The sequence below is a fragment of the Plectropomus leopardus genome, chromosome 24, assembly GCF_026936395.1.
Source record: "Plectropomus leopardus strain MGB_pleo_1.0 chromosome 24, ASM2693639v1, whole genome shotgun sequence".
Classification (NCBI taxonomy): Eukaryota; Metazoa; Chordata; class Actinopteri; order Perciformes; family Serranidae; genus Plectropomus; species Plectropomus leopardus.
In genome coordinates this window covers 2,811,073-2,834,894 of record NC_142199.1, presented here as the reverse complement: position 1 = coordinate 2,834,894, position 23,822 = coordinate 2,811,073, and the positions used below count along the sequence as shown (strand labels likewise).

At 41.6% G+C, this 23,822-nt stretch overlaps 2 protein-coding genes and 1 long non-coding RNA gene across 7 annotated transcripts in view; 2 read left to right on the top strand and 1 right to left on the bottom strand.

Moving 5' to 3' along the window:
• Positions 1–8,206, top strand: part of LOC148185460 (uncharacterized) — a 171,561-nt gene extending 163,355 nt beyond the window's left edge. For both annotated transcript variants that reach the window (XM_088074356.1, XM_088074357.1), the window contains 2 exons: positions 2,846–2,917; positions 7,724–8,206. In XM_088074356.1, the coding sequence (XP_087930482.1) occupies positions 2,846–2,874 (29 nt within the window). In that variant the 3' untranslated portion in view covers positions 2,875–2,917; positions 7,724–8,206. The remainder of the gene's footprint in view (positions 1–2,845; positions 2,918–7,723) is intronic.
• A 1,025-nt stretch (positions 8,207–9,231) lies between these two features.
• On the bottom strand, positions 9,232–12,601 carry LOC148185459 (uncharacterized). Its single transcript, XR_015775854.1, has 3 exons — positions 12,164–12,601; positions 11,429–11,759; positions 9,232–10,068 (listed from the first exon to the last, which is right to left on the bottom strand). It is a non-coding gene; the product is annotated as an uncharacterized LOC148185459 (long non-coding RNA).
• zeb2b (zinc finger E-box binding homeobox 2b) overlaps positions 11,752–23,822 on the top strand; it is a 104,265-nt gene continuing 92,194 nt past the window's right edge. For all 4 annotated transcript variants that reach the window (XM_042513400.2, XM_042513398.2, XM_042513399.2 and 1 more), the window contains exons 1-2: positions 11,752–12,054; positions 13,110–13,248. In XM_042513400.2, coding sequence (XP_042369334.1) covers positions 13,176–13,248 — 73 coding nt within the window. In that variant the 5' untranslated portion in view covers positions 11,752–12,054; positions 13,110–13,175. The remainder of the gene's footprint in view (positions 12,055–13,109; positions 13,249–23,822) is intronic.

Genomic DNA, 23,822 nt, shown 5'->3' with positions numbered 1-23,822 from the left:
CAGGAAAGGATGGTGTGTCTAAAATGAGCAGTGGAGGTATACAGTGCATCCAGCAGACCGTGAACCGACTTTTCTCCAAGTCCTACAGGGCCATAAACTTTAGCAGGAGGATGAAACAGATATGTTTGTGTGAGGCAGCAGCTGAAAAATAATGCAAACATTTGAGACTGCAAACAAGCAAGCTGCAAACTCCAGAGTCTTATCGGAGAGGCCAAGGGTTCAAAGCAGACTCTCTGCAAACTTCTGCACACAGTAGGTGAAAAAAAGCATCAGTTTGCTGCCATTTAGTTTACAGTTAGAGGGTTTTTTGGGGCGGGGGGCAGAGACACACTCACACTCGGGAAAACAAGTCGGCCAAGACTTGGAAGTCAGTTTGTTGTATGTGCTTATTATTTGTGCTTTTCTTTGTGAGAAAATAGTGTCATGTTACAAAGCTCAGTGATTTTGCAGCTCAGAACTTACATCGTATAGTTTTCATACCAAATTAGTTTTGTGGGAAATTTTAATACAGCCAGCTTTACTTTTTTAAAAAAAATTATTTAAAAAATATTTTTACTTTTTAATAGGACACATTTCTCCCAATCATCCCTTTGATACCTGAGTAAATTGGCTTAATTTCTTTGAAAATGCTTAAAAAAAGAATATATTTGAGTTTTATTTTTTTTTCTGTAGTATATTTTTTAATATATAATTAAGAGCAATATAAAAATAGTTTTCTGGAATTTTTTCCCTTTTTTTATTTTTATAATATCTAATGATTCCCCCTGATTAATTTTCAGATTATTTCCTTGTCAGCTTTTACTGATTTGGGCAGTTTGTGGGACATTTCAAGGCAAGTTGCTCATAATGTTTTGTCCAGTGTTTTTGAAAGATATAAAACAAATTTCCTCAGAGGTTTAAGTACCAGTGAAAGGCTACTGAATGCAGCAAAACTGATTCAGTCCAGGTGTTAAAGGGTTAATATGCTGTATGAGCAATAATCTGACAAAACCTGATTAAGATTTTCATGGTTTTGCTGATGCAACTCAATGCACTTGGTTAAATTTTAGCAAATATTGTATATTTTGGTTCAATGTCATGCATCTTGTCAGTGCTTTCTTTGTTAATATTCAGCCCAAACCACAGTCTTTCCCGAAACTTTACCAAGTGTTTCATTATTTTAAACCAAACACAATGTTTCCAAAGTGTCAAAGTCGTGGTCTTAAACTGACCGCCTCTGTATGTGCAGTTGTAAAAGAACCGTGACACTTCTTGGACTGGAAAAAGTGGCTTGTGGACAGTCGGAGCTGCAGTAACATTGACTTTCCAAATGTAGAAGAGATCGAGGTCAGTTTGGACATTTTCACATGTGAAATAACCTTTTATAAATCACAAACCACAGTAACTTAAATAATGTCATCGCTGAACAGACACAGATGTTTTCTAACAATTTATCAAGTTCTTAAATGCCAAACTCAAATTCAGGTTGGTTGGAACACCTTGTTCTGGCTAAAAAATATCATAGAAATTGAAAAAGATATTTAGCCGATCACACATGGGATTAGAAGAGAGATTTACAAACATCTTCTGGTCTCGATTGTTCAAAGCATGCGAACAAAGAAAATAACACAAGCTTAAAACAAAAATCCAAAATAAAGTGCAACCCGAGAAACTACCAAATTATCTTCAGATTGTCTCAATAAAGAGCCTTGTTTGATATGGCCATCCCAGTTTTTGTACATATTTACAAAAATTGGAAACTATTTGTTTCTTGCTAAACAAAGTATTGGGCATTTCATAATAAAAAAGACAATAAAAAACAGCAGATTAAACAAATTCACTTTTCTTCTTCATGATAAACATATCGTCCAGTTTCAGAAGTCAAAGACACAAAGAGCATAAAGACATCTTTGCTACTTACTACTACTACTACTACTACTACTACTACTACTTATTATTATTATATACATTCCTAATCAGTTATTATGGAAGAAGTGCACAGTTTTGGTTTAGTCCTTAATGGGTTGTACTTTGTGCCTTTGATTTCCTTTTTTAAAGGAAAAAAACATTTAAACTCGTAGAATAGAAAGTTTTATTTTCATTGTACATGATACTCCTGATCAGTGTAGTCAAGACATCTGCAATGCACAGTCAACACGCATATCACTCACACAGTAACCCACATAATACACACATTCCTCCAACAGCAAAACAGTGAAAATAATAGTAAAACTGTAGAAATATGCTGCATAACACAACTCGACAAACACGAGAAAGAATACAGACAAAATTAAAGTTAGAGAGCACCAGTGCACGCCGCTATCTTGCTGCCATTCACATTAAATGACTGTATTTGTTTGGAAGTTGCATGACTTCTGGGTAATGAAGTTCTCAAAATGTGACTACCTCTTGCTGCCATTTGGGGCTGCAACAGCCTAAAATGATGTCAATTTGCCTTTAAATTAAAAGATAGTTTGGTAGAAAGAAAACAAAACTGCTCACTACAAGGTCTGCGGATTATATCGAGCGTAATTTCTGGAAAGAGACATTGCTGTTGAGTTTTTCAAATGTATTTTTTGGCATTTTGAGCACCACAAGCCGAGTGCCAGCTAGTTTCATTAAATTGAGAAAAGGCAGACACTCGGCAAGTCACAGCAAAACTATCTAGATCAATAAATGGCACTACAGTTACAAGGAAAAATATGATTTTTTGGGGTTGAGCTGTGCCTTTCATTTGAGCAGTTCCATGCTGTTTGTTCATGTATCTGCATGTGTGTGTGTGCACGTTGTAGTTGCACTCTTACATGGGATTGCAGATCTTGTTTTTTATCAAAATGCACTAAGTGTGTATTTCCTCTCTTCGCAGTGATGCGCGGTTCATGTCGAGAGATCTGACTGAGCGGAGAATCTCAGAGAGCCGGACAAGGTTTCTGCAGATGTAAGTCAGATCTTTTAATTCCATCCTTGTGTCCTGAGAGGATGTAAACTCATATACAGAGGCAGATATTAAGAGCATGCCGATATGCAAATGTCTGTCGAGATTAGAGCTACAACAATTATTCAAATGTTTGATTAATTATTCATCGGAGACGCCGTCAATTATTAATTTCAGCGAGCGATAAGTCGCCCTTTTTTTCTTCTTCTTCTCCTTCTTCTTCTTCGCAGATTAAAAAAAAAAGTTTTCTTGTGGGATCTATCAGAGTCCCAATCAAAACCATTTTATTTGTCAAGTACAGTTAATGTGCAGGAATTGTTTTGGTGGCGCTGGTACACAGATCGCTGGATCCGGCATTAAACAGACTCTACATATCACGTTAGATATATGCAAGCACACTTTCCCTTGATGCTTGGACCATTTCTGCTGGTGATTAGTAGAACTACACTGCGAAATGTAGGACTGTACATATACAGTAAATTACTGGCTACTAGTACCTTCACAGTAAGTTACTGCATCATTTTACAGTAATTTAATGTGAAATATTACGGTCACATCTCGTAAAAACCTGGAAATACTCTCAGCATCTTCATTTTTTACAATAATTTATTATGAAACATCACAGTTGAATCCTGTACAGTCCTGAAAAACTCACAGCATCTTTATATCTGTATCCTTATCATTTGATGGTAATTTATTGTGAAATATTACAGTTACATCCTGTAAAATCATTGCAATAACCGTAGCATCCTCATGTCTACATCACTATCAGCATTGCTGCATCTGTATAACGGTATCATTTTTACAGTGATTTATTGTGAAAGATTACAGTTACATCCTGTAAAATCCTGGATATATTCCCAACATCTTTGTATCTGTGCCACTGTATCATTTTACACTAATTTATAGTAAAATAATACAGTTAAATCCATTACAATTCTGGAAATAATCACAGTATCCTCATATCTGTATCACTGTATTATTTTACAGCAATTTATTGTGAAAAGATGCCGTTACATTATGCAAAATCCACACAACATCTTTGTTAGGTGAGGCCTTACAACATAAACTGTAATAAATGTAAATGTTTAAAGCCGTCCTGTAGAAATAATTGTGCTATTAGGTAGAAGTGGGACCAAGTCATTGTTTTGGAAGTCACAAGTCTTTCTGAGTTTATGCTGACTGATCCTAAATCAAGTCCCAAGACCAAAACATTGAATTTCAAGCCCTAAACAAGCCATAATACACACTTTAAGACAACATTAATAATACATCAAATTTACAAAAATTATAAGTGCTTTTTCAAAATTTTAGTTCTTTGTTCAAACAAGCACAACTGAACTTAGTCATAAAAAAGTACTGTGGACAATTAACCACAAGTGAAAGTCCTGTCTTATTATATTTAACACAACTGATGTTGTAAAAATGTCTTTTCCCAAATGGTTTAATGTATCGTGTCAGACATTTTCAAGTCATGAGTCAATTGTGTTGCGGTCCAAGTCGATAGGAAGGTCTTTATTAGCAATAACCCCTTGAGATCTTGTTTTCAAGGAGTCCTCAGCAAAAATAGTGCAATATAAGCACAATTTCATGTAACATTTAGCATAAAAACTCATTAACAAGTGCTATTTATTTTGTCAGGTCAAGTTTAAAGTCATTAAATTTGTGAATCAAGTCAAATCCACACCTCTGCATTCATATCAGTGGGATGGACAATATATTGTAAACACTTTAAATGTAATTCAGCACCATCAAAATGGCAAAAATGTAAAATAAAGTTTATTTTTTGCAGGTGCACTTAATAAACCAGCAGTTGAGGAAAAAATCTAGCAGAAAATTTATTAGGTGATATTTCAGCCCTCGGAAAAGAAGTCTATTTTAATGCCCAAATGTCTTAAGATGACTCCAAACTTTCATACCGACACATAACGAGCTTTGCTTTCGTGCCAGCAATCAATACGGGTGAAAGAGAGAGACGCAGGGAGGGCGAGTGTTTGAACATAACTGTGAATACCTAATCACATCTGTTCAGCTGTGATTTACTCCAGTGCGTCTTATATGTTCACATATATTCAGATCAAGGGATAATAAAAACTAACAGGATGCTAATTGAAAGTACATTTTTAGCTTTGGAAATAGCCAAAAAAGCAATTAAAGGTCAACTTACTTTTATTTATTTTAGGTTTTATCATCAGCAGTGCAGTTCTACAGTTGGAGCTTGTGGTTATATATAACTAAGCACTATAGAGACCATATAAATTGATTTTTAGATTTTATTTTTAATTTTAAGAATTGATTCATGAAAATGCTTGCAACTGGGAAACACTTGCACCAAAGTTAAGGGGATAAAAACAATTAAAAACATCGCAAAATATATATGTAAACATAAATTGTGCAAGAAATCTTTAAATAATAGTGAAAAACAAAGTATCAGGTGGAGTAAAAGGTACCACTTTTGTGTCTGGCGCTCCTAAAAAAAGAAAAAGTTTTTATTCAGTTGTCTTCCCCAACTTGTTCTTTGGAAGCCACAAAGCATCTGACCTCTCTCTACATGAAAAGACGAGAGAAAAAAAGATGCCTAACACATGATATGTTTGTCTTTTTCTTGTAAGAGTCTCAGTCGAATAAGTGGTCATTTGTAGAAGCCTCTGCACAGTTTTCAGCTAACAAGAACAACATAAAAAAATCAATACTTTTTTGGTGTAAGCATTTGTTTCTGCAGCAATCTGTTATGCAGCAATCTTGTTCTCTCTGCTAGCTTCCTTGTTCAACTGAGAGAGATCAGAAATGCTCAGAAAAGAGAGTTTTTTTCTCCTTTCTCAGCTCTCTCTTGCTCGTGGCAAATGTAAACTAAATTCATTTTGCATGTTTGAGGAGTTCTCGCAGATCACACGCTCGAGCCTTCGCCTCTCGGTCTTTAATTGTCCGTCAATCTCTGGAGTTGTTGTGGTGCTGAGGCTCTTGCGGTGGCTATCACAGAGCCAAACCCCGTCGAGAGATGTTGAGTTTGATGTTGCAGAGCTGGAAGAGCCACAAACAAGCTGCGAGAGGAGCCAGAGAGGAGATGTGATCTAGGATACTACGGCTTTCTCTGTCATGCATTCAAAACCTCCGAACGCCAACAACAACCGTTATTTTAATTAAAAAGAGGCGAAACTTGCTTTCAGGGCGAAAGCACAAACTGCACGCGGAGGGTTTAACACTCGAGAGGCCGAGCCGCAGTCACTTGACAGCTGTTTTGAATTGTAGAAGTAAATTTTCAAAAATGTCCCTCCTCTTTTTTGCGAGACCCACTTTTTTGGTCAAGACAGCTTTGTTTGATTTTCTACATCATATGAAGTGCTCCTGATTGTATTTACAGCAACTCCTTCAGAGCTTGTGCATTTGTTTTTTCTCCACATGAATTAATGAAACAACATCTCCAGGACAAATCGATAGGAAAAACAGATATTGTTTTTGTTAGTAATGATGGTATTTCCACAAATTATCTGCACTGCGGGCACATCTGAGTCATCATGTTGAGGCGTTTTACCCAAAAACTCCCCTCTTACTTCATGCATGAGAGAAGTCATATGTCAAATGCAGGCATGATGCAACTGCAGACAAAAACCACCCAACACATGAGGACAAGGTACTGCAGGGGTGGTGTGTGTTGCTGTCATGATGGGAAAAAACTGGAATTCGGGCCCTGAAATGAGCTGCAAACACACCTTGGATTATTTTTCCACTGGAGGTTTCCCATGCTGGACGACACTCTGTTTGATTTTTGTTCTCCCGATAAGAATCAAACTCTGGAGGAAAAGCTGAATCATTGTTTTGCTTGGAGAAGAGTCAGACTTGTTTGTGCCAACCGTTAAAGTGCCGGCGCTAAATATTTGGCATTTTCAAGCCAAAGACATCAGTGTTAGTTTCATGTGACCTGCAGACACGTCAGTGTGTCACTCTGATTGACCTTTGACCTCCTCCGTAGTGTTACATGTAATGTTGGCAGCAGCTTGAATTCACTGGGAGAAAAGAAATGTTAACCAACTTCAAATAATTACTTTAGACAGAAACATTAATGAATTAGGTTTTTTTCAAATCAAGTTATTAATTTCATTGAAGCCAGTTGCTTGGAAATTGAGTTGATTTTATTTATGTTAGTGATTTAAATAATTTTTTAAAGTTGGTTAACAATTCTCTTTTTTCAGTAATCTACAGTTTTTGGTTACACTGTAAAAATAAACTATTTGTTTTAGTCGTTGTTTTCAACTTAAAAAATAAAGGCAGCCTGGACACTAACTTTTTGGAGTTAAACCAAATTGTTTATTCTACAGTCTATGGTTACGGTGTCACACTGTAGGAATAAACAGTTTGTGTATCCTATTATGTTGGTGTCCAGGCTACTTTGAAATTTTACGTTGGCTGCATGCAGCTGACTGCATGATTGCATGTGTTTTGTGTGTGTCCATATGTGTGTGCAGAACGTGGTCAACATGTGTGACAGTTTTGAAGAGTCAGCCATTTTTAGGTCGATGGTACAGAAGCACTGACTCGTAGCCCTTCACTGTGAAAAAAGAAGCCAATTTTAACTTAAAAAACGTTGGTGTCCAGGCTGCCTTAAAACTTAACGCATTTTAAGGAAAAACGGTAAGGTGACTTTTGTAGTTATTCAGCTTTTCTTAGAAAAAAGGCAGCCTGGATACTTATGTTTTTATGTTAAAACAACTTATTTTGACACTGTAGTGTTACTGTGTTAGTTTTGATATTATCTAGATCTCGTTTTTCAGAATAATCATCCTTCTCTATCTCTTTTCTCTCTTTTTCTAGTCATGATGCATCTTTATCAGCAGTGACTCTGCAGCCCCTCGTACTGTGATAACAACCTGCAGGAAACGGTCTGCAGGCGTCTGCATGTCAGATCTGGAAGACACAAGTAAGTTTTTGAGAATAAATAAACCTTCACCTGTGCTTCCTGTCAGAATAATTAATTTTTATTGGCACTCTCATATCTGAAGATTTTAGTTTCCCCAAATGAGGCCTTTAATATAAAGTCTTGATGTCACCAGTCATTAAGCACAAATTATCAACATGAATACCTTTTTTTTTTTTTTTTTTGAGACTGGGCATAGATTCATCACTGGATGCACCACGACGTCATGTGACTCTCCCAGATCTAAATTAGGCCAATAATCAGGGACGCCTGGCGGCTGAGTTGTTGAATGCACAACATGTACATACAACTGTGTTTCAGTCCCGAGGCGTGTTCTGCTGTGGCATCTCTCTCTCTGTCTCTCCCTTTCACCGTACACCAGCGACGGCTGCAAGGACGAGAGATGGCGAAAAAAAAAACCGCTTATGATAGAAAATGAGACATCTTTTATGTGATCTGTCGGTTGGACGGCTGTATCACCGAAATATCAGATATGAGATGGTCAGCGATGTTGACTGGCGACCCGATTTAGGTGGGGATCGTGTATCACTCTGTCATGAAACCTGCTGTTTTTCTAGTTTCACTTTCCAGTGGAGCATTTTGGTGAATATTGGACTTTTACAAAGGAAAAAATAATAAAATGTAGCTTTTATTTTACCTGTAGGTGTCTGGATTTGTAACATTTAGTGCAAAAATTTAACATCAGCCTGCAAAAACCTCAAAGTCGAGCCTCTTCCAAAGGATACTGACATGTTCCAGTGACCTCTGACCTTATCTTGAATTTCTAAGATGCACGAGAATATGATCAGCCAAATGACTCAACTGTAAAAAGATTTTCATCTTTTTCTGAGATCCGGCGAGCTAAACTGGTAGTCTTTCTTGCTCGTGTTGCACAAGCTGCAGAGACGTTCGGTCATGCAACAGCAGCTGACAACACAATATAGCAGTGAGTGTGTAACCTGAGCGCTCTATAGTATGTACAAACAGAAGTCATAATTAGACTGACAGATTCTCTAAATACTTCGAAACATTCCTACAACCCCGCTGCACCACTGTGTTTGTGTTTACGCTGTCGAAATCTCAAAGTGGGCCTCTCTCTTCTCCACTCTCTCTCTCACACACACATATTTATACACACACACACCGAGGCAGAGAGGGAGAGAAAATTAGGATTATAATCTTGGTAATCAGCAGTCATGCCTGAGGCAGACAGCTGCAGAACTGCAGAGCGCCAATTTAGGTGTTGGACATTAAAAACCATTAAACCCAAGTGAATTTCCACTTATTGATTTTTCTGGGGCAACATTTCAACTTCAGAAAAATAAGCCGGGGCGGATAATGTGCTGCGAAAGCTTCAGATTTTTTATTTAGAGGGGAGAAAAAAAACACAAAGGAGAGAACAACATTGAGAAATACGGTTAAAAATAACCACAATTTATTAGAAATTATTTAAATAATTACAGTCTGTCAGCTTGTCAGTTGTAGTTAATTAATCTCATGAATAAAAAATGTTCAAAAAACATTACAAACAATACTTTTCTCATAATTAATTTAATCACATTGTGCATCAACATTTTCTGCACTTTTAATCTGAAAAGAATCAGAAAATGGAGTAAAGAATTATGAATTCATGCACATGTTATTTTCGTCGCCTCCTTCCCTCATTTAAATCAATATATTCATTAAGCACAAGGTCCCCCTATAGGTCACACACCGACTGTAATCCGTTTTCACGGTGAATATGCGGCCCCCACGTAGGAGAAGCCTGCGTGCGTAAAAAAAAAAAAAAAAAAAAGCAGGCGAGAGGTGCCACTCCAGACGCGCTTGGATGAATGGGACACAGAGCTGGAGCTCCGGTTCAAGTGTGTGTGTGAGAAAGAGAGAGTGGGAGAGAGAGAGAGAGTGTGTGTGTGTGTGTGTGTGTGTGTGTGTGAGAGAGAGAGATAGAGAGAGAGAGAGAGGGGTGCTTCGTTTACATGCAAGCACCGTGGCAGTAAATTACGCATGACAATAATTCACCCAGGACTGGATCCACTTTCGACCCGAGTCAAAACGGGAGGCAAAACAGCGTCACCCCAGATTCTGCCCTCCTCCTTTTTGTTGAAAAGGGGGACAAAATGAATTGATTTCATGATGGAGATGATTCAAATACTAAAGAGAAGAAAGTAAACTTACCCCCCCAAGAAACTCATTTGAGCGCTTGGATGCGTCCTCCTGTGCGTGCTGACAACTTGGAGAGGAGCTAAAGTTAAAGAAGATATTTGTATATTAATAATTATTATAATTGTAATAATATAAATACAATTAATTGATGTTATTGTTACTATTTATGGCATGATAATCATAACAGTACAGTTTGAATTCCATAAAAAAGAGCATGCGTAAAAGCAGTTTTTATACAAAATTAGTATAGAAGCTACGACTCTGTTGGTGTGTGATTTCTTTGCTGCATCTGATTGGGGTTTTTTGGGGATGGGGGGTGGTGGAGGTGTATAAGGGGGGGTATCAACCAGTTCAGCCCCTTGATTGATGATTTAATTAGCCATACAGTGGCAAACTGCAGGAGGACAGGACACAAAATAATGCTTTATTTACATAACCAATCACGTCGCTGCAAAGGTGGAGCCTCCATCTCTCTCTCTCTCTCTCTCTCTCTCTCTCTCTCTCTCTCTCTCTCTCTCTCTCTCTCTCTCTCTCTCTCTCGGAGTCAGACATGGCTGCTGAGATGGTTGACTTCTTTAATAAATGCGAGATTCATCCTGTTAAGTGGCGTCCAGCACGAAAAATCACTCTAATAATCCCGGAATACTCCCTATGATAGTGCTGTAATATTCCTGCAGGGACTCGCGCTGCGTCTGCGGCTCTCTGTAGTAACTTTACCGTCACTTTATTGTACTTTATGATATTTTTCAGCCCCTTTAGTATCATTAGAATATTTTCTAACAGAGGCTGCAGAAATCTTTGTCACTGCTGGGTTTGTGCGGCGTGTAATATCTGACATTTATTTTGGATTTTCGTTAGGGGGTGCAATTGGAAAATGCAAATAAGTAGAGAATGCGGATGATTTTTTTTGGGTCCCATCTTGCAGAGATGTGGAGTTTGCATGCATGCAGTCATATCGCACAGACACATGCAGTGATGTACCTGAAGCACGCACAGGTAAAACAACAATTATTCACTTTTACACGCGAAAAAAAGTCAATCCAAAGTGATTTTTTTAACCGTTGCAAATTATTTTTGCACAAAATCAAGACAATTTCGACAATAATTTCCTAAAAACAAGTGGCATCATATCAAAGCAAATACAACTCCTGACATTAATTAAATTACGCGCGCTGCAAGAAAACGCACATTTAAACACATTTGGCACATCTTAACGCACAAAACAATGTTTTACACTAACTGACAATGTCCAGACGGATATTTTTTGCAGCGTAGATAAAAGCCGAACATCCCCAAACCTTTTGCAGTCGCAGCCAATTACAATAATGAAGAATATGTGGAATTGCCTCCCCACCCAACTCCTGCATCCTGCCGTATCAACCCTGCCATTTCTGCAAATTAAACGGAGTGGAAATAGAAATAATAAAAAAAATCCTTACATGATTGCGGCCGGCGTGGACGCGCTCCAAGTTTCTCCCCCTCTCATTTTTTTCTACACTAACACACACACATTCACGCGAAGAAAAGGGAGGCAAAAAACACACACACTGTCGCCTGTTCTTTGCTCCGCGTCGAAGCCCGACATAGTTGGTTTCACTCAAAAAGAGAAGAGATGGAGAAAGAGTGAGGGGAAGAAAAGAGGGGGGAGAAAGGGGAGAGAGAGGGAGGAAAAAAAACTTCACGTTCAACCCAGAAGATGCTCACGTTTGGCTCTCCTCAATTATCCCCTCCCGTGAAGATAGGTGGCGTGCGTTTCAGGGGGCTTCTCCTCTGTGTTACACGGCAAAGAAAAGGAGGTGGAAAGAAAAAAAATGTCATTAGAAGAGGCGTAACACGTCAGTCCCTACCCAGGTTTGTTTCCTGGAGTGGGTGTAAGACATCAGTTGTAAACCTGCCCTAGCAGGAATAGCGGTCCCTCCCTCCTCCCAACTATTTCTAAGGCTTTATTTCTAAGGCTTTATTATCACCGGTGGAAAAGGATCCGCTCACCGACGCGCTCCAGTATCATCCCTCCTCTCCTCGCAACTCCTATCCACGAGACACCTCTTTACACCCCTAAAAACAGGTATGTGCCTCCTCACTTTTTTTTATTTATAGCGTTTTTTTGCGGAGAATTCGTGGACAATAAACTTCGGCGCGCCCCGCGTCGGAGTTGGAGCTTAACTTTGCCTTACCTGCACAGGTGGAAATAGGTGTTTTGAGTTCTCCTTTTTTTCCTTTTTTTAAAAAAACCTCGAAGCGTCCTGAGAGCCGGGGAAAGTGTGCTTTTCACGGGGCGTTTGGCGCTGCTGCACATCGGTGTATCCTGTGGAGAGCAAAAGAAAAAAAAAAGGCGATCCCGTTTTCTGTTCGTCTACACAACAAACAAAACATCTTGTCAGTGCGCGAATAACGGTTTTTGCGCTCGCAAACGAAGCGGACACGCCACGCGATTTGAATCTTATCGCTTTTGTTTATGCGCCATTTGCGCTTTAAAGATTTTATTTTTCGTGAAGTCCGGAGTCGTCTAGCACATTTGGACAATTATTCCCCATCTGTTATTTATTAACTGTTGACAAGACTGTTTGGATCCAGTTTATTAAACCAAGAAGTGCAATTTTCTCAAGTGTTTATTGAAGTTATATGACTTTGAATGAGACCACACCAGACTGGGGGGCTCGCTCTTGCCGTGTAAAATCTCTGGATTTGACCCTAAAATGTGACAGAAATGTGATTCATTAACCTGTTTCGCGTCTTGTTCCAAAAGCGCAAAACGCGGACAAATCGTGCCAGTTTTAAAGAATTAACTAAAAGATTTGTTTTCGTGAAAGTGAAGAAAATGGAAACTTTTCTGGATGAAATAACATTTTCGCTTCTAATGAATTTCCCAATAAGAGAAATTGCAAATCCCTTCCTCCTGCTGCTGTTAGTGCCACTAAGCTGAGAGCCGATCAGCTGAAAATCAAAATTAGATGGACACCCTCACCGTTCCTTCTCATACTTTCACCCACGGCTCCCCTTTTTTCTTTTTTTTTAACAATCCATCCAAGTTTTCGTTTCTTGTCGCGCGTCCGGCGCAAGTGGATCTCCACGCTCACATTGTTGGTGTGCTCCTCTCTGTGTGTGTGTGTTTCCCGTCAGATATCAAGCTGAAATCAAGGAATCGAGTCCATGCGAGCTGCCATCTGATCCCACACACACTTATCAATGAAGCAAGAGATCATGGCGGATGGCCCCAGGTGTAAGAGGCGAAAACAAGCCAACCCGAGACGGAAAAACGGTAAGAAAATCACGGGGGGGAGACAAAAGCGAAGAGTCGTGGGGGTGATATCTTTGGATGTACGCCTGGTTTGGAGGTTTTCGCAGCGGGTTCGGGGGTGTGTGAGGGTCCGCGGCTGGTGCGCATTGCTGCCTTTTACGCAGGGAGAAAGGGAACGCTATCTCGGGGAGAAAGTGTGCGTAAATGCGCTTGGAATCTTAAAATAACAGCGGTGATAAAAATGTGTGTTATTTTGTATTTTTAAAAAAGGAGGTTGTAGTTGGAAACTTGTGGATGTTTGAAAGTTGCAGCGGTGCCCGGCTGCTTTCTCGCCGGGACAAAATCCGCCATGGGGGGACTGTTGTAGCGGTCACTCGCTGGCTGGAGCACGCTGCTCGGTGTAAAAGTCCAATCTTGTGACTTTTGATTTGCTTTAATCCGCGCGCTGGCATGCGTTAGCCCCGGATCTCTTTATATAGGCCTTTACATCAGCTCCATAGGACACATTTGCACACATTGTCGCTGTTTTCCGGGAAGGTCTGACTGGTGGAATAACCCGCAAGAGATGCTTTTTTTTTAAAAACCCTTTTTTTGTTCAAAGTTTATTGCAGTGGATGCATCCTGTTTAAATTGACAAGTCCGATAAATGCTGGACATTAATTGGGTCTGCATTGGAGCGCTGGAGGTGCAGATTTGTAGCTTTTCTTTCTCCATTTGACTGCACACTTTCCCACAAGAGGCAAATCTGCAGTGACATTTCCTGGCCCCGTTATTCCTGATTATTCCATATAGGCTCCAAACACACTGGGCGAACTGGATTGTGTTTTTAAAAAAAGAAGAAAAAATAAAACACGGAGGCTGTGATTCAGCTACTGAGCCCTTTTTTATTTGCTTTCTTCACAACAGTTTTTTAATCTCTGCCCCCACAGGTTATTTATCTAGATCAGATTTCATTTATTGATTTCGTACAATCGATGGCAGACAAGCATTTTGTTCCACACTAAATAGCACAAGAGCATAACAGTGGAAGCTGAAAATTTCCTATATATATGTAGATATATATATATATATTTATGTGTGTGCAAGAAAAATAGAATAATAAGACACATTTGGAGATATGACAGCCTGTTTAGCTGCGGCCACCTGTTTTGCAAAAGCAGTCTTGGGTTTGATAAAATAATATTAGCAAAGCAAATATAATTTTCACACCCTTAAAACCTGACGAGAGGAGCTTTGGCAGAGTGTGTAAAGAATATTTTTATCTCCTGTATAAACGTCTTTCACCTAGGAGAGAATTTAAAGAAATAGATTAAATATCATTAAAAATTTGAGTTTTTTTTTCTTCCATAACAACTACCTCTGTCTGATGATCCCCCCTCATCTCCCCCTCCTCCTCCTCCTCTTCCCCTCCTTCCCTCCCCTCCTCACCCCCCAATCCTCCCCCCTGGGAATGCAGAGGCTTATTGAGGCTTGGCCACTCTCCTTCTCTCTGTCTCTCTCCTGCCTGTCTCTCTGTCCTCTTCCTGCCTGGCTCTGTGGAGGGGATGGCAGGGCAGGGGCGAAAGCGGCCGGTTTCCTCCCCAAAAAACGCCTCGAATGCACCCAAGAAAACGCAGCGCTCACACGCAGTTTTCTTTAAAAAAAAATTAACAACCAGATTAAGCACAATTACAGCTAATTCAGACGTGGTGATGTAAATTATAAATTGACCTGTAATTATTTTTGTTTGATTTTTTTAATGGGATATATTTTTCAGAAAACCTGGAATTGGTTGGCGTAATTTTTCAGCTTTTTTCACAGTTGCATTTCAGCATTTGTGCCAATTAGTATTAATGAGGCATTTGCTCACTAAGTTGTCTAAGCAATGACATTCTCATCCAGATGACTGTTGGCCTTCAGGGTTGGAGGTGCTACAGTAGCTTTACTCACTCACTGCCCAGCCTGTCATGTGGTATTTAACCACAGTTCATGACTTATCCCCTCCTCATGCTGCACGCCGCCTCTGTCTTACAGCTGACTCTGAAATGGCAGCAATATTTAAGAGCAACAAAACCTGAAAAATTACATTTTTTTATCCACCCCACTGTTAAACCGCTATTAAAAAAAAAACCTCTCTCCTCTCCTGGTGTGAAACTTGATCTCGGCAGCGTGAAGTGTTTGAGAGTTTGGCCCTTGCCAGGTGTTGCTTGTCACATCCAGCTGTGAGCGCCCAACAGGAAAAAAAAAAAAAAAAAGCGCTCACACACCTGTCCTTATTTTCTTATTACTCAAGCAGCATCAAAAAACAAGCCGTTTTGGAGAAAGGAGGGAAAAAATGCTTTTGATTTGCTTTGCATCAAACTGTGGGGCGGCTTTTGTCTAAGAAAGAAAAAAAACATAAAAGAGGAAATACAGATGTTCTTTTTCTGTGAGTGTTTGAGCGTTGAGGCATTTTTTATTATTTATTTTTACCCCAGATGACATTTGGTTGTCGGGACGTACCCTCGGAAATGCACCGATTACATAATCTGAAGCAGAAAGACCAATCTGGCTCTATCGCTCTCTGTGCCTGCTGGAGTTTGATATAATAGTCTGAATGTGGTTATTAAGGCTATCACACATTCACGCTTAAGGTGGAGAAAAAATAGGGTGCATGGGAAGGAAGGGGGGGCAGATTTGCTTTCAGACGCAGACAATGCCACATTTCTGCCAGTCTAAACAATTTGTCCATCTCTATTATTCCTCTGCCTTTTTAAAGTTGTATTCGCAGCTCCCGCCGTAGAGAATAGGCGGGGGGGGGGGGGAGTAGGACAAGGTGCACCCTTTCTTCCTCTTCTTTCTCCCCCCCTCCTCTTTGCTCCCATGTCCCATCCACCAAACTCCCTCCCTCCTCTCCCCAGATTTTCCCTCCTCAAGGTAGGGGTTTTGCCATCGTCACTGAGTAAAGGGGGGCACGGTTTCGCAGGGCGCTCGCGGACAATTGATTGTCAGTGGTAATGTGTTTCATTTACATGTTTATACCGTCAATAGTGGCGGGGGGTTGTCCACCGCGCCATTCACTGCTGCCATTCCCATACGGGTTGGCAATTGTGTGGAGCAGACACCTTACACTCCTGATTTTTTTTCTCCTCTTGTGTAGGAAGAGAAAAGTGTTTTTGCAGTGGAGTCGTGTTGGAAATAAGGGATTATTTTGTTTAAGCAAGTGAAATAATTACTGTGAGATATTGCAGGGGCCGGTCTGCGGCAGGGGGGTCCTGTTTTGCTCAGTGTCGTGGCGCACAGATATTTTTATAACCTCGTGGTCGAATCAAAATAGACACGTTCCAATTACCCCATGTAAAACGGCTAGCAGGTTTCCCTCAACGCAGGCTAATAAGGAGGCATATTTGTCCTGTCACAACTACACATTGCACTTTGGCGTGCTGCGTGAGGCCTTATTATTTTCCGGAGCGTACGGTAGCTTTTTTGCATCACTTGATTTTTTTTTTTTCTTCCCTCTCCCTCGGCTGCAGTCGTCACGAGCTAAATATATCCATCTGCTCAAAGTGTGTGAGTCAAGTGTATATAGCCAAGCACATAAAAATGAATGGACTCCCCTTACGAGATGATTTTTCGAGGATAGGTATACAGGAGGTTGAACCCTTTGGGTCATTTCTGGAAAGGTAGTGAAAGGGCCCGGAGTATTTACAGTTAATTTTGTTTTATTTTATTGTGTGCGTCACAGGGAGATACAGTCGTCGCAGTGTGATATCTTCGGCTTTCAAGCTGATATGTTATTCAACAAATCCTCTAATATGTGCTTTCCACAAGGAATTAAATCAGGAATGTAGCTCAGCAACAGCACACACACAACACACATGCACAGCTTTTTTTTCTTTTTTTCACGCTTTGATAAGGCAGATAAAAGCAAATAGCATGGCTTGTGGCTGTACCCCCCCCCACCCCCAACACACACACTAAAAAAAAAAAAAACTAATGATCATCTCAACTCCATCCTGGACACTGGACAGAAAACTTTCATCCCTCCTCCTCTTCACAAAAAATAGCCAAAAAACATTTTGACACATTTTCTTCTTTTTTTTTTTTATTTTCCTTTTTTTTTTTTTTTTTTTTTTCATTCTTCCTTCCTCGACCGCCCTGCTTGTGTGAAGATATTTTTCGCCTGGCGGCCAGAGAACACACACTTGCAGAGGCACCGCGAGCCCGGACCCCTGACACCGCGGGTCTTTGGAATGCCTTAGGTACGATTTCACTTTCGCTCACATCAATGCTGACCTGAATGCCTTTCATATCTGATCCGCCGTGTCTCTCCTGGTAAACATCCCCCGGGGGGAGAACAAAGAAAGGAGCTCCTCTTCTTCTTCTTCTCCCTCTTAATCACAATTCAGCCCCTTTCGCCGCCAGCAGCAGGGCTACACATTTGCATTCAGCATCAGAAAAGGGCCTGAGATGAAAAGGGGGGCGAGAAAGAGGAAGAAAAAAAAGGAGAGCAAGAGAGGAGAGGAGGAAAAAAAAGAAGAAGAGGAAGGGAAAAAAATAGAGGCAGAAAAGGGTGGGTGGGTGGTGGAGAGAAATAACTAGGGTGTTTGTGGTTGTTTGTTGGTCGTCCCCTGGTTACAAGCCTTTTATAGCCTCCCTACTCTAGCAGGGACCCAGGCCCCTCCTGACAGACAGATAGTGTTACGAGATGGCATGCCCACACTATTCGTGGCCACTCACACTTAAGAAGAAAAAAAATCCTGGCTGCGACCGATTGGATTGTGCTTAAAGAAGGCGATAAGAGTCGGGAGCAGGTGTCTTCACGATGCGCTTTTTTTTTCCCTCTTCCCATGTCTGTTTGGCAGCAAGGTGCTTCCAAAAACTTCTTCTTCTTAAAAAAAAAAATTAATTTGCCAGCACACTTTTGTTCTTTTCGGGAAATAGCAGGTGTTTTTTTTGTGGTGGAATAAAATGAGCCTTTTTTAAAAAAAAATTGACATCACCTCTTATGTACACATTTTATCAAAAATGATTAGCAAGATATCTTTATCACGCCATTCCCAGGCTGGATGTATGCAAATCTTACGCAAAGATGTGAGGGAGTTGGGGAGGGGGGGGGTACCTCGGCTCTTTAAATGGCATCATGTGATATGGATTCCAGTTTTCTTTATTCTCTTTCTTTTCCTGCACCCAGAACTTTTTTTCCCCTTTCTTTTTGGTTAAGAAGAAGGATTATCGGTACACCTTCCCTCCCTCCTCCTCCTGGCCAAGCTGCGCAGGATTTAGGCAGATTTACTTCAGCAAACACCTTTGGACACTGGGGGAAAGTAGGAGTCTGTTTGCAAAAGGGGCCTTTTGTTCCGAGAGGTTCTGGATAATGCCTTACCAGGCAGCCATGATATTAACCCGTGCTTTGGAGAAATCGGGTGGAGGTGGTGGAGTTTGGAGGGAGGGGTTAACTCTTTGTACGACAACTCTTTGCTCCTTGTAGCTCTTCTCTTCATAAAAACTGCCTTTGCTTGTTTTGGTAAACTCGAAATTCCTGTGATTTTTGTGCTGGGACATATTGGTTTGGAAAGCTGCAGAAGTTACAGTGTATTCGGGGTGATGCACGCTCACACACACACAATAACACACACACACACACACACACACACAGAGCAACTGCCAAGAACGATGAAAGCGAGAGCGGTGGCTGGGATCCGTTGCCTGACTAACACCGAGGCATGAATCAGCCAATAGTGAGCCAACTCTGCCCCTGTGACTTCCCTTTATGTTTAAACGGCAATAATGATGGATCGTCCAAAACAATGTGGTGACACAGGCAGCGACGTGGCATTCCCTGCATGCTTTTGACCTTAATCTTTTGCATTAGTTTTTGATGCAGCGTATAAAAAAAGGGGGCAGTTTTACATAAGCTCGGTTTTTGCAGCTGAACTGTTGCTGAACTTCTGCTTCGTCCCCAGAAGGAAATCGCCTAACCCCTAACCCGAAGAGTAACCTAAGAATAACCCCGGTTCTCTCGCCTTTAGCCACGTAAAACGGTACAGCGTTGATTATGCAAATTTGGCTCTGCTGTGTAACGGTCAAGGTTGGGCGTTTGTTGCTGCGTCATATGTGGGAAAATGGGCCGCCTCGGTGACGCGGCGATTGTCAGAAGTCGGCTCGGACAGCGTCGTGTGAAAGAAGCCGAGATGGAGAGTGATGGAGCAAAGGTGACAGACTTAAAGGTGTTTCTGGGGGCGGCGTTCTGCCTGTCAAGCTCTGACCCACCTCCCTCCATCTTTTATTTTTCTCAGGATTTGACAGCTCGTATCAAACCCCCCCCTCTCCTCTTTTGCTGTGATGCACGCCTGTTCTGCGACACACTCGTCTAAGTAAAGTTGCAGTCAGATGTCTTTTTCCTGCTTCCTTGACTTTATTTCATGCCTTCTTGCTTGTTTTCTCCTTTTTTCCCTTCCTGAGTCTCATCCCCTTGTTTTCTCCTTGCGATTTAAAGCAAACACAGAAATTGAAACTTCAGTGGTCCGGCAAATAATTGCATGCATTTGGACTTTTCATTTACGTGTGTACACTCTTTACCCTAAGCCGGCATGTTTTATGCATTGCGTAGGAGGAAAATGCATTTTGAAATATCATGCCTCATTTGAGTCTTTCTCAAGTGAAAATGCAAAGTCTTTATTTGGCCCATCCGTTCCGTCTCGTCCTGCTGTTTGCACTTATTCAGTTGTTGCGCCGCGCGTCTCGCCTGTGATTTTCGACATTTTCCACGCGTCGACTTTTTCCCATTTGCGAGGGAGTCTGGGCGCGACAGACGACAGGTTGCCGAGCAGGTGTAAACTAACATTCGGATTTCATAATCAAATGGCAGGGGGGCAAAAAACAAGTTTAAAAACACCTTTAATTTCCCAACAATGGTATGTGTGTGCATGTGCAGCGGCGTCTGGATGCACAAGAGGAGTTTGGGTGGCAACTGTTCCACCAAATTAAATGTTTTAATCCGAGTTTACCGTGCAGATTTGCCTTTTGTGGTGCACTTTTTAGGAAGCATATTTACCGGATTTTACTGTGTTTAGTTTCAATGCTTTTTCCGCCTTTTTTTCAGTGTGTTATTTTTCATGTTCTTCGCACTTCAGAGAATGTAGTAATATTGATCACAACAGGGGAGGGTTGTCAAGTCAGATCTGTTTTTAAAGTGCTTTTAACGAACAGGATTGTGTCTTAATAGAGCAACGAAGAAGCAGATATAGATTAAATCAAAAGAACATCACAGCTGGTTGTGTGTGAACGCTCTCCTGCTCTGTGTGTGTGTGTGTGTGTGTGTGTGTGTGTGTGTGTGTGTGTGTGTGACTTATCACTGCTGTCAGCCGTAAAGCAGGGCGCAGCTTCATGACGTTTCTGAGGAAAAGGAGAAAAAAAGTAATCACCTCAATCGCCCATTAAAATGATTTTTCCCCATTTTTTCTTTTTTTTTGCGGCAGCTGCTTCAGAGATGACACCTTAGTGCAAACAAGTGTTGAAAGCAGCCTCCAGTTTTCTGCTCTGATGTCGGCACCGCTGATCTGCAAGCGCCGCTTGCTGCCACATGTGCACACACATTTAGAGAAACACACACAGTCTTTGATGTATGTTTGATTGTCGGGTGGAAGAGCTCTTCTGGCAAGGTCGCGGCCACGTGGAACAATCAATAACAGATCACCAGATTAAGGCACGGTGACATCTGGAAATCTAGGCCTTTTCCACACACGACTCAACCCATTTTCGCAGCCCACCGTCCTACCTTTAATTCAGCATAATAGAACATGCTATTTGATCAGGGCTCGCTTTCTTACCGTGGTTCATTATTCAGAAGGTGTCCCGCTTCCCTGCCACCTAAGTGCACCCCTCTTGTTACCTTTTTTTTTTTTTTTTAACGAGGACTTCTCTGCTCTGTGCTCTCCCTCGTCTCGCGTGGAAGTAAATTCAGATGTGTTATCTCAATTTAATTGCAGTCGATTGCCGAGCGAGATTAAGACGAAATTAGGTCATTTTGCGGTTGCACAAATTTCACTCACTTCCACGCTTTCATCTCGGCGTTGATCAAGCACCTTCTTAACCGGAGGTTGCAGCGAAAAGAGGAAATGGTCAGAAATTACACCCTGGCCCTCGTTGTTATTCAAACATACATTTAACCTTTGGCAAGAGTGAGTCAAGGAGAACTGAAACATGGAGTGGAAGTGGGGGGGCGGTGGGCGAGCACATCTTCCTCTTTAAATGTCATCTGTGCTGCAGTCAGTGGACATGTGTAGCAAAGTCGACCCTGGTAAAAACTCTGAGAGGTTGAATTCACGTGTTAATGGGTTCTGACTGGAGAGGGAGCCCCCTCTCCTGAACGCCTCGTGTCCCGTCGCTGTCAAACGCGAATGTCAAACAAACACCTCCTCAGGTAGCGGGGGGATAATCACACCGACAGGCCTGTCCTCAGCCTTTCTGACATGCAGGACGAATGAACGAGTGAACGGGGGCTGCAGCGGTGAGGTGAGGAGCTTTCTGTGGTTTCAGGCTGGATTTTGGATGCGAGGTGGTCAAGCAGGAGGTCAAAGATTTAGGGGAAGTATGTTTTACATGTGACAGTAAATTAATCATTGTAAGAGCTTGAGCTCTATGTGGTTGTTGTGCTGGCTTTGCTGTTTTTGGTTTTGGTTTGGACGAAGCTGAATTTCAGGGATAGATGCTACGTGGTGATTATCTACTTTTTTTTACTCGTGACGAGGTGATAAAATGTGGCTGTTTGCTATTGACGCCTCTCATTTTTTTGGCCCGAGGACGAGTTTTGCGACCCAACTTATGGCTGAATTTGGTCATGGCTGCTGTTCAAGCTGGATTGCTGGAGCTGAAAGCCTGGCTGCAGAGGGCTGGATGGGTATTTCCTGACCTAGAAACCTTGTGGGAGACGGCAAAGATTGGGTCATTTATGGAGAGTGGAGCTCAGATCTGGCCCTGTGACTCAGCCTGAGACACAGCCTGGTCATTGGTTGAGGTCAAGGGTTTATGGCTCGTGGGCTTGAGGGGTATTTTTTTTACATCTTTGAGCTTTAAATGTTTAGTATATTCTTGGTTGTGGCCTTATGAACTTTCTGGCCTTTTTCTTTCTTTTTTTCTTCTTGCATGTTCTTTATGTTGTAAAACTTGCAGAATTTGTTCCTTTGCACCATCAAACCTTTGATTCTAACTAACTGTTTCTAACTTTACTAATAAATTTAGGTCGTCATAAGAGATAACTTCATTCTTGGACCTTTCTCTTTTGAAACTTTGCCTTTTTTGTAGCCTTCAAGTCAATTTCCCTCACCTCTCCTTACATCCATCCCACCAACCAGCCAGTCAGTCATCTAACCAGTCAGCCCACTCTAATTACTTCTCCCCCACCCAAGGGAAGCTACTTCCTTATCGCCCGGCCGTCTTGCTCCAGCATTCCTGAGATAAATTCCCCACCACTTTGTTATTCTTACTACTTAGGGGTATTGGAATTAGCATGTCCATCAAAGCGGACCTTGTACTCTGCCTTTTTTCTCACACCCCCCCACGCACGACCTTATCAGTGGTCGTACATTACAGCCAGGCATGGGACGTGCCCACGGGCTGCAGAGGTGAATAACGGACAAAGGTATCGAGCCATGTGTTTGACATAAAAGACTCTTGAGGGATGATCAAGCGATGCAAATGTGCAGCTCGTGGCGCTTTAGTGTAGTCTGGCCTTTTCAGGTATTTCGGGGTTGCGTGTTGACAGATTTCGTCACGTTGCACTTTTCAGTCCAGGTAGCTTTCATGTTCTGTTTGTATTCATTGAAAACAGCATATTTAAGAACTTCCAAAAAGCAGCACTGAATGAGTTTTTCAACCTTTTAGCCCCTTCACCTGTTAAAGCCTCCACTCGGCAATTTCGAACACGCACAAGCATCCCTGGGTAAATAATCAGAGCTCCATTCATCCCCAGCAAACCCCACTTTTTTTGCACATCGAGACCGAGCCCTCGCTTCCTTCCTTCCTTCCTTCCGCTCCTCGCCGTATGTTTCCCAACATGGTTTATACCTCAACAGCAAGCAGACGCCGCCTTATAAACTGGCAATCACAGTATCCCTAATGTTATTACTTTTCATAATTAGTTACAGCAACACTCATTCCACGACTGGCGGAAAGGAGTATTCCTTAGTAATTAAGGTAATGAAATATTCATTTATGCTACCTTTTCAGCAGTCTCACAAATGAGCCAGCCATGCTTAATGTCCGCCCTGCCTCTGATTTTATTATGATGGCAGACTGGCACATCTGCAATTAGTACTCGCACTGACAGTTAGCGTTTTGCGCGGGGCGGTAAGCAGAGGGAGGCGAGGTGAAGCGGCGGAGGGGTGGGTGCACCCTGGTGCGATTACAAGCCCCCTCCGACACCCCCCTCAGACCTTCCTCCTCCAGCACCCTCTACTCCTCTAACCTTGCCTCTTTTTGCCTTTTTTTTTCTCTCTTGTGTTACCTTTATCTCCTCCTCCCCCGCCGTCTCCTCCCCGACGGAGAGGTTACCTTTTCCCAACGGTGCGAAATCGACTTGACATAACTGTTCATCAGTTTCAGTCCCCCCTCCTCCTCCGCCCTTCCACCCTCCC